The sequence below is a fragment of the Hypanus sabinus genome, chromosome 3, assembly GCF_030144855.1.
Source record: "Hypanus sabinus isolate sHypSab1 chromosome 3, sHypSab1.hap1, whole genome shotgun sequence".
Lineage (NCBI taxonomy): Eukaryota > Metazoa > Chordata > Chondrichthyes > Myliobatiformes > Dasyatidae > Hypanus > Hypanus sabinus.
Genome location: NC_082708.1, coordinates 32,153,274 through 32,169,093, shown reverse-complemented (window position 1 = coordinate 32,169,093; position 15,820 = coordinate 32,153,274). Strand labels below are relative to the sequence as shown.

Here is a 15,820-nt window from a genome sequence, read left to right as displayed (position 1 = left end):
AATGGTACAGTTCATTGTGGGGCCTTTGGCCCACGATGATAAAGCTTGCAAACCAGCCCTTGAACTAGCTGAGTCTTGCTACCAAGCACCCATTTACATTCATTCTTGTACAAGAAGTTAATTAAAACCTGTTTAGCTACTCCTCAAGTTACATATTAAGAACATCAGAAATAGGAGCAGGAATAAGCCATTTGGCTCCTCAAACTGCTCTTCATTCAATGTGTATGTAGCCGATTTTCTACCTGAAAGCCCATTTTCCTGATTCCTTTACCCTTCAGAAATTTCTAGAAAATCTCTCCCTGCTTCACTCTGAGGAAGATCACCATCATCCCGAAAACAAGGTAAAGTGCCTGAATGACTACTGCCTGGTGATTCTGACATCCATCATTATGAAGTGCTTCCAGAGGCAGTTCAAGGCACGGGTCAACTCCAGCCTCCCAGACAACCTTGACCAACTGCAATTCACCTACCACCAAAACAGGCCTTTGCTGGCACTGCACTTATCTGGACAGCAAAAACACCTGTTTGACTACTGTTTATTGATACAGCTCCACCTTCGATACTGTAATTCCAAGCAAGATCGTTTCCAGACTCCTACACCTGCGATTCAACACCTCTCTTTGCAACTGGATCATTTAGCTTCCTGACCAACAGACCACAATCAGTAAGGATAGACAGCAACACCATCACCAAAATAATTCTCAAGTCTGCCTACTCAGCCCCGACTCTACTCCCTATATATACATAACTGTGTGGCCAGATTCTGCATTAGCTCCATCTACAACTTTACAGATAATACCACCATGGTGGCTGAACGTCTAATAACAATGTCAGAGGTCCTAGTGACATGGTGTCATAACAACGACCTTCCTTAACATCAGCAAAACGGAAGAGCTGGTCACCGACTTCAGGAAGAGGAGGGTTGCACATGCTTCATCAATGGTGCAGAGGACGAGAGGGTTGACAGCATCAGATTTCCATGTGTGAACATCACGTGTCCTGTTGACAGCACAACTGAGAAGGTTCACCAGCACCTCTGCTTCATCAGGAGGCTAAAGAAGTTTGGCGCATCCCCTTTGACCCTCAACAATCTTTATCACTGGACCACAGAAAGAATTCCACCTGGATGCATCATAGTTTGGCAAGTTAACTGCTCAGCCCATGACTGCAAGAAACTGCAGAGAGTTGTGGACACAGCTTAGCACTTCATGGAAACTTGCCTCTTCTCCACCTCCTGTTGCTTCGGTCAGCATAATCTAAGTCCTCACCTATCCCAGACATTCTCTACTATTGAACAGTTCCCTAGTATGATAAGCTAAAACACAGAAAGGGACAGCATAGGAACAGGCCATTCACCCAACAATGTTGTGCCAAGCTAGCTAAAAATCAAATCAGTAACACCTAAACACTAATCACTCCTACCTACACTATGTCCGTAACCCTCCATCTTGCTTACATCCATATGTCTATCCAAACATCTCTTAAAAGCCTCTAATACATTTACCACTACCATACCAGGCAGTGCATTCCAGGCATCCACGACTCTCTGAGTAAAAAACTTACTCTTGGAAGAATCAAGGTGGACTATTGTCCTCACAATCTACCTCATTAAGACCTTGCACCCATTGTCTACCTGCCCTATACTTTCTGTATAACTGTAACGTCTTATTTTGTTTTTGTTTTACCTTGTATACAAGACAAGTTTTTCACTGTACTTCAGTCTACGTGATAAAAAATAAATCAATTTAGCAATCTAATTCCAGAGCAGTGGCTGAGAGAGAGAGAGAATACCAAAGATTCATCTCCCCAGGTGTCACATCTTACACCTTATTTTGGCATTGTGACTGCTAATTCTAGAATCTTTAGGCAGAAGATACATCCTTCCTGAGTCTATCTTGTCACCTTTAACGAGCCAGGTTTAAATGGTACACAAAGTTCCAGAATGATGTCCAGGTTTTACTGAGATCACTCTGACAGCCTTAATCTAAATGTTGGAACTATTGGCTTCAGAAAGAGAAACATGCTTCCAATGTATAACAGCTCTCACTGTAAGAAAAAAAGGCGGGACATAGAGAACACAATTAAAACTGGTAATTAGGGAGAGAAGTAGGTTCTTCAACAGAGTCTATAGCACGGTCCTCTCTGAACTGCACAAGTGCACAGCCGTGCAGTATCAGGAATGTTCCTGCTTACATAGCCTTTCTTACCATGCAGTTGGAATTTCCTTTCTATGATGTTAACATAAGTACCACACAGCTTCCAGCCCACATAAAAACTTCCTGCTCAGAGCAATGATTGGTCTGCTCAGCTGTAAAAAAAATGGTGGAAACATTGGTCCATACCAATCATCACCTACAAACGTTGTACTTACAATCATTTTACATTCATCCTCCCCCACAGCCCCCCCACACATTCTACCACCCATCTACACAACAATTGGATGTGGAAGGAAATCACAGTGCCCCAAAGCAACCCACATGGTCTTAGGGACAATATGCAAACCCCACACTGACAGAGCCTAATAAGGTTGAACCCAGGTCTCTTTCAATGTGAGGCGGCAGCTCTAACAGGTATGACACAAAAGAGGCTCCCTTAGAGGCTAGCTTGATGTTATCCAAGTACAAACAGCAATCTCTTGATTGTGTCAGGGTGGTCGTCACCTGCTCTTTGCCACATTGTCTGCAGTGTTTTAAATAACAAGTTTGTGATTAAACAATGTCTCAAAGCAGGGATATGGATAAATAATAAAGAGCTCAAAGTCCTGAGGATGTCATGTGGTGATGTCTGGAGGGACAGTATCTACAGTGCATTGTATATCATCCCATTGATTGAGAGCAATAGCATAACATCCTCTTCAAATGGGAGGTCTCATGAAAATTATTTTCCATTTTTTCTCAGAACCAAAATCCTTTATGCATCTAACACCTTTCACATCCTATGATGTCCTCATTTCATCAACTCATGTTTCTATCATAATCATTCTACTCTTTTAAATCTAAATTCTGTCTCTATAAAATGGACTCTTGACCTCACAAACTACCTTGTTATGATCGTGCACTTTGTTTACCTACACTGCAGTTTCACTGTAGCCTTTACACTTCTTTCTATATCATTATTATTTTACCTTGTTCTACCTCAGTGCACTCTGTAATGATTTGATCTGTATCGACAGTACGCAAGACAAGCTTTTCACCTGATCTTGCGACAATAATAAGCCAATTCCAACTTTTGAAATGCAGTTATTGCTGCAACATAAGACCATAAGACATAGAAGCAGAATTAAGCTATTAACCCCATCAAGTGTACCCTGCAATGTAATCATGGCTGATCCATTTCCCTCTCAACCGCATTTCTCAAACAGAGGGCCATAGGGTAGCCAATCTGCGCGTAGAGTGGTTATTAAGGAATAACAAGGTAATTATTCTGAAACTGACTGATGAAAGATAAGGACACTGCAGAGCTCTTCTGATCTTCATCAAATTGTATCCATTGGATCGTCTACATAAAAGGGCGGAATCTTTTTTAAACAAGTTTGAAAGGCATCACAATCTAACAGTAGAATTTTCCTTCAGTGTTGAGTTGTCATCCAGGGTGACATGTTGGAAATTTAAGTCCAGGTTTTGAGGAAATTCTTCTGCTTTGCAGATAAGACTGACACCAGGTATTCAACAAAAAAATATATATTGGAGGAGAGCAGAACCACTTATTGGGGGAATATAGTCCAAAAGAAAGAAAAACAATTTTCAAGAAAAGCCAAATTATTTAAAAAGATTTCTTGTTGTAGAGGAAATATAAACCCATGCGGCCCAAGTTGAGATCTTAGAGATAATCTCTTAAACGCTAAACATATTCTTCAGTTTTGCTTGGCCGATTCACGAAATGAGATTGCCTGAAGGAGTGCAAATACTCAAGACACAAAAAGCTGAAATAACATTAAAGTATAGAGACTGAGAGCTAACTCCAATCAAATCTAATGACCTTGCCAAGCTCTTGGATCATGGTCTGCCAACTTGAATTAAAGACAAGGGAATGCCACAGAGGGAGCCACTAAGTTAACAGGACAGCACTTTGAGGAAAAACAATAGGAAAATGAAGTCAAGAGCATGTGCTTTGGCTGCCAGCTCAGCTCAAACTTTTATACTACAGATCAGGCCTCAAATCTGCACAGCATGGAGGTTAGAATCCTGTTTCTTCAGTAAACCCCCTGCTGATTAGTGACCTTTGTGTCCCAGCTCTGTCAAGAAACCCTCTCCCCGACACAAGACCTAACTCCTTTATGTCAATTTTTTCAAAATATCTGAACACAGCTTTACTTAATAAATGGAATACTCTTCAGAGTTTAAAGTGGATTTCATCACCAGCTTGCATGATTAATTAGAAAAAGAGTGGATATTACTGGTTCATGAGCACGGACACAAAAAGACAATCTCCTGGCACCAGACATCCTCGACAATGATGGTTTTAATCCAATTAAACAAAGTAAGTGATCTCCGTTAAAATCGATACGGAAAATAATAACAAATCCTTTAATCACATTGCATTCATATTTTTATTGTACATTAATAATATAGAAAGAGTAATGTAAAGCATAGGTATAAAATAATCTGACTGCGTGCACTACTGACCTCTGTTCTATATGTTCACAACATTGCATTCAAATGCATTAACACAGTAGTGGTGTCTTTATAATTCCTTAATCTGAGCAGGTCTTTTTCCTGGTTTGGAAAAACAATCCAAAAGACAAAACTCATCACACTAACAACAATTAAATAATGCACATAAACATTCAAAACTAGTAATGGGATTAAACATGGAAAGAGGCAAAAAATGAAAAAAACTACACAACAGACAGAAGCGGCCAACTAATCACAGTTGCTAGTATAAATGGTGCAAAGTCTTCCACCTTTGATGTCAGACTTCACGCTGAATAAGGTGCATGTTGCTTAATGAAAATCTCCTCATCCTCTGTCAGAAATCAAGAGCCATCATGTGCAGAAATACTTAACAACACAGCTCAGGATGTAGAATGGGCCAGATTCCATGCAAAACTGCAGTCAAAGCAACCCTGTTCAAAACTAGTCATGATAGAAATGCAACTTTGGAAATAGAAATTATAAACTCAGTCTGGATCAATGAAGAGATTTGGCTGGTGTTCTCAATTCAGGGAAGCCCTGTTAGTGTAAACACTTAGATTTCTGTATGACAAGCTGCAGTACAAAATAAATGCATTTAAAATAATTACAGTAAATATGTAACTAACATGTGGGGGTGGGAATTAAGCTAGACATATGTAAGTCATTTATAAATAGTCAACATATGTTCAATATTTTCCCCATTTAACTGATTTAACAGCATAGTTTCTCAGCTCTATTTAACAGTTCGGAGAAGTGCCTCTAGGCTACAAATGTCTCTAATATTATTTATAAATATGTTATAAGAAACTCACCAATTTCTGTATCATCCTGTTACAAAGAAACATAGAAAACTTACAGCACAATACAGGCCTTTCCACCCACAAAATTGTGCCAAACATGCCTCTACCTTAGAAATTACTAGGCTTACCAATACCCCTCTATTTTTCTGAGCTCCATGTACCTATCCAAAAGTCTCTTAAAAGACCCTATCGTATCCGCCTCCACCACGATTGCCCATTCCATGCACTCACCACTCTCTGCATTAAAAACTTACCCCTGACATCGACTCTGTACCTACTCCCCAGCACCTTAAACCTGTGTCCTCTTATGGCAACCATTTCAGCCCTGGGAAAAAACCTCTGACTACCCACACAATCAATGCCTCTCATCATCTTATACACCTCTATCAGGCCACCTCTCATCCTCTGTCGCTCCAAAGAGAAAAGGCCAAGTTCACTCAAGCTGTTTTCATAAGGCATGCTCCCCAATCCAGGCAACATCCTTGTAAATCTCCTCTGCACCCTTTCTATGGCTTCCACATCCTTCCTGTAGTGAGGCGATCAGAACTGAGCACAGTACTCCAAGTGGGGTCTGACCTGGGTCCTATATAGCTGCAACAGTACCTCTCGGCTCATAAATTCAATTCCATGATTAATGAAAGCCAAAACACCGTACTATATGCCTTCTTAACCACAGAGTCAACCTGCGCAGCTGCTTTGAGTGTCCTATGGACTCGGACTCCAAGATCCCTCTGATCCTCCACACTGCCAAGAGTCTTACCATTAATACTATATTCTGCCATCATATTTGACCTACCAAAATGAACCACTTCACGCTTATCTGGGTTGAACGCCATCTGCCACTTCTCAGCCCTGTTTTGCATCCGATCAATGTCTCGCTATAAACTCTGACAGCCCTCCACACTATCCACAACACCCCCCAACCTTTGTGTCATCAGCAAACTTACTAACCCATCTCTCCACTTCCTCATCCAGGTCATTTATAAAAATCACAAAGAGTAAGGGTCCCAGAACAGATCCCCGAGGCACACCACTAGCCACCGACCTCCATGCAGAATATGACCCATCTACAACCACTCTTTGCCTTCTGTGGGCAAGCCACAAAGCAATGTCCCCTTCGATCCCATGCTGCCTTACTTTCTCAATAAGCCTTGTATCGGGTACCTTATCAAATGCCTTGCTGAAATCCATATACACTACATCTACTGCTCTTCCTTCATCGATGTGTTTAGTCACATCCTCAAAAAATTAAATCAGGCTCATAAGGCATGACCTGCCCTTGACAATGCCAGGCTGACTATTCCTAATCATATTATACCTCTCCAAATGTCCATAAATCCTGCCTCTCAGGATCTTCTCCATCAAGTTACCAACCACTGAAGTAAGACTTAATGGTCTATAATTTCCTGGTCTATCTCTACTCCCTTTCTTGAATAAAGGAACAACATCCGCAACCCTCCAATCCTCTGGAACCTCCCTCATCCCCATTGATGATTCAAAGATCATCATCAGAGGCTCAGCAATCTCCTCCCTTGCCTCCCACAGTAGCCTGGAGTACATCTCATCCAGTCCCAGCAACTTATCCAATTTGATGCCTTCCAAAAGCTCCAGCACATCCTCTTTCTTAATATCTACATACTCAAGCTTTTCAGTCTGCTGCAAGTCAGCACTACAAACACCAAGATCCTTTTCTATAGTGAATACTGAAGTAAAGTATTCATTAAATACCTCTGCTATTTCCTCTGGTTCCATACACACTTTCCAACTGTCGCACTTAATAGGCCCTATTCTTTCATGTCTTATCCTCTTGCTCTTCACATACTTGTAAAATGCCTTACGGTTTTCCTTAATCCTACCTGCCAAGGCCTTCTCATGGCCCCTTTTGGCTCTCCTAATACCCTTCTTAAGCTCCTTCCTGTTAGCCTTATAATCTTCTAGATCTCTAACATTATCTAGCTCTCTGAACCTTTTGTAAGCTTTTCTTTTCTTCTGACTAGATTTATTACAGCCTTTGTATACCACAGTTCCTGTACCCTACCATAACTTCCCTGTTTCATTGGAACATAACTATGTAGAACTCTACACAAATACCCCCTGAACATTTGCCACATTTCTTCTGTACTTTTCCCTGAGAACATCTGTTTCCAATTTAAGCTGACAGCCTCATAATTTCCCTTACTCCAATTAAACGCTTTTCTAACTTGTCTGTTCCTATCTCCTATCTCTCTCCAATGCTATTGTAATGGAGATAGAATTATGATCACTACCTCCAAAATGTTCTCCCACTGAGAAATCTGACACCCGACCAGATTCATTTCCCAATACCAAATCAAGTACAGTCTCTCCTCTTGTAGGCTTATCTACATATTGTGTCAAGAAACCTTCCTAAACACACCTAACAAACTCCACCCCATCTAAACCTCTTAATCTAGGGAGATGCCAATCAATATTTGGGAAATTAAAATCTCCCATCATGACAACTCTGTTATTATTACACCTTTCCAGGAACTGTTTCCTTATCTGCTCCTCGATATCCCTGTTACTATTGGGCAGCCTATAAAAAACACCCAGTAAAGTTATTGACCCCTTCCTGTTCTTAACTTCCACCCACAGAGACTCTGTAGACAATCCTTCCATGGCGTCCACCTTTTCTGCAGCTGTGACACTATCTCTGATCTACAGAGCCACTCCCCCACCTCTTTTGCCTCCCTCCCAGTCCTTTCTGAAACATCTAAAACCAGGCACTTGAAGTAACCATTCCTGTCCCTGAGCCATCCAAGTCTCTGTACATCATATCTCACCACATCATAGCTCCAAGTATTCATCCACACTCTAAGCTAATCCGCTTTGTTCACAATACTCCTTGCGTTAAAATAGACACATCTCAAACCATCCGTCTGAGCGTGTTGCTTCTCTATCACCTGCCTATCCTCCCTCACACACTGTCTCCAAGCTTTCTGTATTTGTGAGCCAACCATCTCTTCCCCAGTCTCTTCAGTTCGGTTCCCACCCTGTTGTGTAGTCTGCTGGACTTAAATCCAATTTAAACCTTGAGCCCTCTAGCATTGTGCGAAGTGAATATGATATTCCCCACAGGGCTTATATAGAAGTTTGTGTAACTCAACTCAGGGTCTGCAAAGTATTAAATTACCCCTGCAATGCATTCAGGGCATTTTGATATCCAGTTTATGTCTGCAGGAAATTCAAGTCAGGCACATACATCGACCGGGTGGAGATCCCTCACTTCACAGGTCAAAATAAGTCTTGATGTCAACCAACAGCAGACTTTAGATCATAAAGCATAAGAACAGAATTAGGCCATATGGCCCATCAAATCTGCCCTGCAATCCTGAATCCCAGTCAAAGTCAGTGTCTTACATCATTTCCATCGGATCAGTGTCTTACTCTCTGAGCCAAATTAATAACATTTGCAAAAGTAACAGAAATAAATCGTTACGTTTCATAGACTGCACTTTTAAGTACTTCTTTTCCTTGACAAGCTCAGTGGATTACTAGTATTGCATTAATTGCGGTCTAATAAGACAAGACACAATAATACTTTGCAGCTGTCAATGCAAGTTCAATTATTGAAAAAGAGCTTCAACTTAAACTATTTTAGAAATGATTAAACTCGAAGGATTTTGGCCCAAAATGTTGTCACTCCCTCCTCCCATAGATGCTGTCTGGCCTGCTGAGTTCTGCCAGTATTTTGTGTTTTTGTTTAATCATATCTCAGATGGTAAGTGGCACCATTGAGGGAAAGAATTGGATGAGAATAGGAGGATAAGAATAGGATGACTAGTTTTTTGACAATTATGAAATGCAATTACCTATTATTCTAATACGAAACTTTATACCTTATGCAATGTTCCCAAATCTCTACACTCAGTGGCCACTTCATTAAATACACCTGTACACCTGCTAGTGAATGCAAATATCTAATCAGCCAATCATCTGGCTTATCAAGAAGTTCATTTGTTGTTCAGACCAAACATAAGAATGGGGAAGAACTATGATCTAAGTGACGTTGACTGTGCTGTTGGTCCCATATGGGGCAGTTTATCTCTGAAACCACTGATCTCCTGGAATGTTCGCCACCAACAATCTCTAGATATTACAGTGAATGGTGAGAAAAAGAAAAAAAATCCAGTAAATGGCAGTTCCGTGAGCAAAAATGTCTTGCTAATGACAGGCCAGAGGAGAATGGCCAGACTGGTTCAAGCTGACAGGAAGGCAACAGTAACTCAAATAACCACACCTTACAACAGTGGTGAGCAGCAAAGCATCTCTGAATGCACATCACGTCAAACCTTGAAGTGAATGGGCTAAAACAGCAGAAGACCACAAACATACACTCTGTGGATATTTTATTAGGAACAGAGGTACCTAATAATATGGCCACTGTGTATATTGTTATTGACTCTTTTTCGAATTTGTGTGTCATCACTAGAAGTTAAAGAGATTGTTATAAAATGATAAATAGACATTCGGCTGAATCATAAAGCAGAAGCTCCACTTAGTTACTGCCAGTGCCTTCAGCGAGTCATTTAAACATTTACTGATAATGAAATTGACAGCATGATGATCGTTGACTGCAGGAGGAGGGGAAACGTGCACATGAACCACACCTACACAGCAAAACACAATATATATTGTCTACTTTGAACTGGTTTGGAACTACTGTTTCAATAATACCATTTCCAATTAATAATTTATTGACCTCTTCTTATTTGTTGTTTGGAACCAGAATAAATTGTCTTTGTAGAAATCATCTAATATGGGCTGCAATTCTTTGCAAATTGAATTTCTAAATCCATCCACATCATACACTCGAATAGAGTGTGTATGCTTTCCCCCCACAAGAGTTGCAGGTAAATCCTTACTCATTCATCAGTCACTTTCTGTAGCACATGTCTGTTTCACAAAGACGATCCACATTCCTGATCTTTCCCTTTGGATGTTATTTATCAAGTACAAAAATACTCAGTTTGCACAGATGCAGTAAGTGAAAGAAATAAAAACAGACGGCTGGTCGTATACCAGTCCACTCAACAAACAGAAAATTTAATTTATTGCCCATTTTAAACAGTGCTAAATTAAATAGGAGGTATTCATCTGAATGATTTGTGGCATAGCAACAATGGCAAAATACACAAACGTTCACCCATTGTCAATAGTGCCCTTCAAAAGTACTTGAGACTGACAAGGAACTGGAACGTCTGCACTTTCAGCTTTTTAGTACACAAGTATGATAGACTGAGATTAGCAATACGAAACAGCGGTTCGGTCTCATTCACCAGGTTAAGTAAAAAAATACCATTAATTTATTTTATTAGAGATGTATTGTTTGGCAAAGATGCTCATTTTCTAAGACTGTTGTTGGGGAAATTATGGGAGGTAATTCATGAATGCTAGTTTAATTAACAATTTTGTAGCATATATTATGACTGTAACATTATAACAGTGAAAATCTACTTTTGTCCAAATTAGACTTGAACTTTGTTACAAGAAAGTTTTTGCATGACATCTTTCACTAACAAATGAGCTTTAAAGACAAACATACTTACTGTATTTTAAAATCAAAAGCAAACCATTAACCATTCATTGGTAGGTACCACAGAACATTACAGCACAGAAACAGGCCTTTTGGCCCTTCTTGGCTGTGCTGAAGCATTTTTCTGCTGAGTCCCACTGACCTGCTCCTGGGCCATATCCCTCCAAACCCTGCTCATCCATATACCTGTCCAAGTTTTTCTTAAATTAAGGTAAGTGTATCTTACTGAACCCACGAAGACTGGTTCATTGATCTCCCCTAGATAATTTTGAAATGGTATAAGGCACATAGGCATACCAGGCATCTCAATTCTGCCTCCTTGAATAACTTGCTTTTCACATTTGAAAAGCACTTATGAGGGCATGGCAGAAAAAGAGACATCTGTTTAATTGTAAAATGTCTCAGATCAGAGGCTTTTGAAGAGGACATGAGAACAAAAGAAGGAAATTCTTTTTCAAAGTAGGGGCTAATCTTATCAATACCTATGAGGCTAATTATAACTAGCTTGCAACTTTGTCACGTATATGTTGTTTGGTCAGCTTGTCGTGTGGTAATGCCTATCAAAGCTTTCATTCAACACCAATGGATAACACTGCATTAGAGTTTGGGAGGAATATTTTAACAGTTATGTCAACATTCATCCAAGTCTTTGACAGACTGGCTAAGAAATGAACTTGGAAGGAAACCCATAAGGAATAACAGTGACAGACAAGGAGAGTGGCGGGCTTTGTTTATACCAAGTACAGACTGCTACTCCATAATCAGTGATATTGTTTCAAGTGAGCTCCAGCAGCCTGCATTGTCAACCAGACATAATCTACTGAACCATTTGTCTGTCAACACAAGAGTCCTTTGGTGTACTATAACGAACGTGTAAACTTCAACAGGTGTATCATTATAATCGCAGGTTTGCCTTTCCTTGTTCCTTTAGAACTTTGCTGAAATCAAATACAACTAAAGTTGCTTTCAATTGTTAGATATAAAAAAAACAGGCCAGATCTTACATCACTCCCTCGATCAGAACGCTTCCCATATCTGACATATTCCCATGCCTAAAGGTCGGCATCAGTCTCAACTCAGTGACCCCTAACCAGCTCTCAAAACCATTTAGTAAACCAGTACTGGGTCTGATCACATAACGTCTTTTCCTCATTATCATGATAAATATGATAAACACAATAAAAAGTTACAGTCTGTCCTCTTCATACTAATAAACTAGGAAAATATTTTGAGAACAGCACCTTTTGCTTCAGTACAGAGTGAATTAATGTTGGTATCTAATGCAACCAAAATAGAGAGAATATGTGCACACCAACATAAACATTAGGACCATAAATAATCAGGTATTTCTGTTGTAATAATATGAAGAAAGCTGGTTATTTTTTGGAATAATGGATTTCGTTCCACTGCATACACCTGAACAGATCTCTCGATTAGCGGATTATAGACAGATTGTGGCAATGTTCGGCAGCTAAGTGGTTTGATCCCACTCTTTTTCGGAAGTGGAATATGCCGAGCATGACTACTTGAGAAATCTTTATTAGAAAAGAGTTTTTAAATAAAAAGATACTATTAAGGATACTAATAATTGCTGGATACCAGCATGTGTCTTCCCCCCCCCCCCCCCCACAGTTGTACCGATCTGCAAATTCGCATTAACATCCCTTGCGTGTCATTTCAAACCAGTTAGTGAAGTGCAGGGAACCCGTTTTGTTTGAGCGAGCTTACCTCCCACAAACTGAATGCCTCCAGCCACCCTGCCCACGGTCCGAGAGATGAGTTCGGAGACGCAGCAGCCCATGATAGCGGTGAGCGCCACCAGCAGCAGCAGACCGCAGCCCACGCCGGTCACCACCGAGCAGATCTTCCACGCCAGGCTGGGGATGCCCAGGAAGGTCGCGTACCTGCCGCACTGCTCCACCATCACCACCGACTGCGGGTGGTCATCCTGGCGCACCGGGTAGGTGCAGCGGCGGAAGACGCCGAAACTGACCGGCTTGTCGAGCTGGGAGCCCAGCAGCCAGTAAGGCATGAAGAAACCAGTGCAGGAGGCAGCGGCACATAGCAGGGAAAGCACGGCCCACAGCACCCCGGCGCAAGTTAGACTTGAAGACATCCTCCCGATCCTTGCCCCCAGCAGTCTTTATACTCTCCTCTGCTCCGCTTTGTCTCTCTTAAAAACCTTTGATTTTCCCGCGAGTTTTAAAGTTTAATTATTCCAATGAACTTCTGCGAAGAAGCTTGCCAGTCCTCCTCCCTTCTGGTAATCCCTGTGGGCAGAAACAATAAAACAGTTACGGGCACTTTCTTTAAATTCGTAAGAGTTCCGAATGAAACGTCTTCCTTTTGAGCACTTCTTCCGGCACTGTCCGGTTGCGGGCTGGATTCCGGGGGGGCGGGATGACCCCCTCGACTCCGATGAAAGCTGAGCTTGACAATAACCTTAAACAGCGGGGAATTGTTTAAGCGGAGCGATGGCGGAAATTTAACCAAGTTTTTTTTCGACAACAGAAAGCGAAACGACGCCCTTTGTAGATGATCAGAGCAGGAACACTTCGCTCAAGTCATGTCTTCTCAATTCTTTTGGAAGTAGCGACCCGTTGTATTGTTCCACGCCAGCTTTTTGTTCTCAATTTCATTGTAAAACACTTGTGTCACTGCAAATGAATCTGTGATTATTCTCGGTAATAATTTACTTGATTTACTAAACTTATAGTTATTGATACCGCGGATTAAAGTTAAATTCTATTTTAAAACGCGGACTAAATTCAGATTTGTTACTTACATCTTCTGTGCTGACACTTTCAACCTGTCTGCAATTGGGAGCGGTTTCATTTAAATGAGGGAGCTTGGCTCGGCTCTGATTCCAGTATCCAGGCTTGCTGTGAATTCCAGATCGCGAACAGAGGCGCTGTGTTCTACTCGCCCGGTTATTTCCCCTGTCCCGTGGTTCAACGCAAGGCTCCCTGTGGCCGCAGCCCTCAAGAGTCTCAGGAGCCGGGACAGACTGGGAAAGAGAGAGGGAGCTGGGGGCAGTTCCCGTCAGCTCACTCCGGTGCCGGGAATTCCACTGAAACTCCGAGAGGAAGAAAACCCGCCTCCAGCTCCGCGCCCAAAACCTTCCCTGTAATAGCGCCTGCAATAAGTGAATGCACAAATATATTGGGCTCGAATTTAAAATAAAGAAATGAAATATCAGGTCCCGCGTACACGCGGGTTGATAGAACGCATAATAACCATCCCAGGAGAGGAAACCTAATGAACCGGCCCCCGGGCTCACAATTGTTAAAATAATTTCCATCACCATTCTCTTAATAGCTGTATCTCACTAAAAGCTATTCGGCCCATCGCATCAATGTCGACGAATGTTTTGGCAGAATCAAACAGTTGTGTAGTAAAATATTCTAATTGTGTTTTTATTACGTAGCGAAGAAGTCAATACACTTGCGTGGTAATGCATATGTGACATCTATTGTTCATTCAGTTTCTGTAAACTTTAGTGTTCTGAATGAATGCTTGTGCAGTTATTTCGCGTGGAATGATTTCTTTTATGATAATGATCATAAAAGAACGTTTGGATAATGATCTTTGACTGCACATTTGCACCATAGTGAATCAGTTCCTGAATGTTCACTATTCTGCACTTACACTATAGTGAATCAGTCCCTGAGTATTCACTATTTTACACACTTGCATTATAATGACTCAGTTCCTGAATGTTTACTATTCTACACACTTGCACTATAGTGAATCAGTTCCTGAATGTTCACTCTTCTCAAACTTCGAGGTACCTATTTTGATTACCTAAATACAACCTGGTTTCCTCACTGTTGGCTCTGCTCTGTTTATACTACAGGGCTTAACTGACAATGGGCCCCATATAATGTCTCCTCACAGACAGATCTTCTTCACTGTTCACAAGTTTGTACAGTCCACCAAAACTAAAACAACGTTGCTGACCTGTGATAATGGACGGATATTTCAAACCAGCCATAATCAGGTTACAAAATAACTGATCAAACTGTGTTTCTTTGAGGGCATCAACTAAAAGAGTGAAAGTGTGAAGATTGATAATGTTGTTGCAGGAGAACTCAACTCCCCTTTCGTGAGTTTCCATTGATGACAGTCAGCAAAACAGCAAACAGCATCAAATATAAAATAAGTTATCCTTGGGTCTCTGGTGGTGCTGGATGAGCAGATTTTGTGCAATATTATTGCTATTAGTACCCAACGCAGTTTGGTTTCACATTTTTATATGTTATATATGTACATTTTCTGCTGAACATGGTGTGTTTAAAGGCAGCGGGAAACACAGAAACATTCCAGAGACCCAGCTCTGATGTCCATGAACCCTGGTGTAGCCTGCCCGAACTCTAACTCTGGCTGCACATCCTACAGCAGCTCTGGAATGTGAGGATTTTCCAACAAGCATGTTAGGTTAACAACGATTTACTGCAACAAGCATTTCAACAAAGATATGCAGGAAGTGATGCAAAGATGTCAGTGATAATAAACTTGATTCTGATTCTGAAATTCAAAGTCAAGTTTATTGGCATATGCACAGGTGCATTAAAAAGCTGACTTGTAGTAGCATCGCAGGCACATAACATCAGATACATCTTGTGCATTCACAAGAGAAATAACAATTAAACATACATTGTACACAATTTTACAAGAAAGAACACAATTAGAACAAGAACAAACAAAATCCACTGTAGTGCAAAGTCAGAAGCAGGTTTATTATCACTAACATATATCATGAGGAGCAGGACATCTGTCTTCCATACATCCTGCCAGATGGTAGCTGCGAGAAGATGGCATGGCCCAGATAG

General features: G+C 41.0%; 1 protein-coding gene across 3 annotated transcripts in view; it reads right to left on the bottom strand.

Moving 5' to 3' along the window:
• The window catches only part of LOC132391170 (LHFPL tetraspan subfamily member 6 protein), a 162,199-nt gene extending 147,856 nt beyond the window's left edge, over positions 1-14,343 (bottom strand). The window contains exons 1-2 of one of the 3 annotated variants that reach the window (XM_059964030.1): positions 13,774-14,343; positions 12,717-13,645 (exon numbers count right to left, since the gene is read on the bottom strand). In XM_059964030.1, coding sequence (XP_059820013.1) covers positions 12,717-13,104 — 388 coding nt within the window. In that variant the 5' untranslated portion in view covers positions 13,105-13,645; positions 13,774-14,343. The remainder of the gene's footprint in view (positions 1-12,716; positions 13,646-13,773) is intronic. The other 2 variants (XM_059964029.1, XM_059964031.1) reach the window with 2 other exon arrangements.
• Between the last annotated feature and the right edge of the window lie 1,477 nt (positions 14,344-15,820).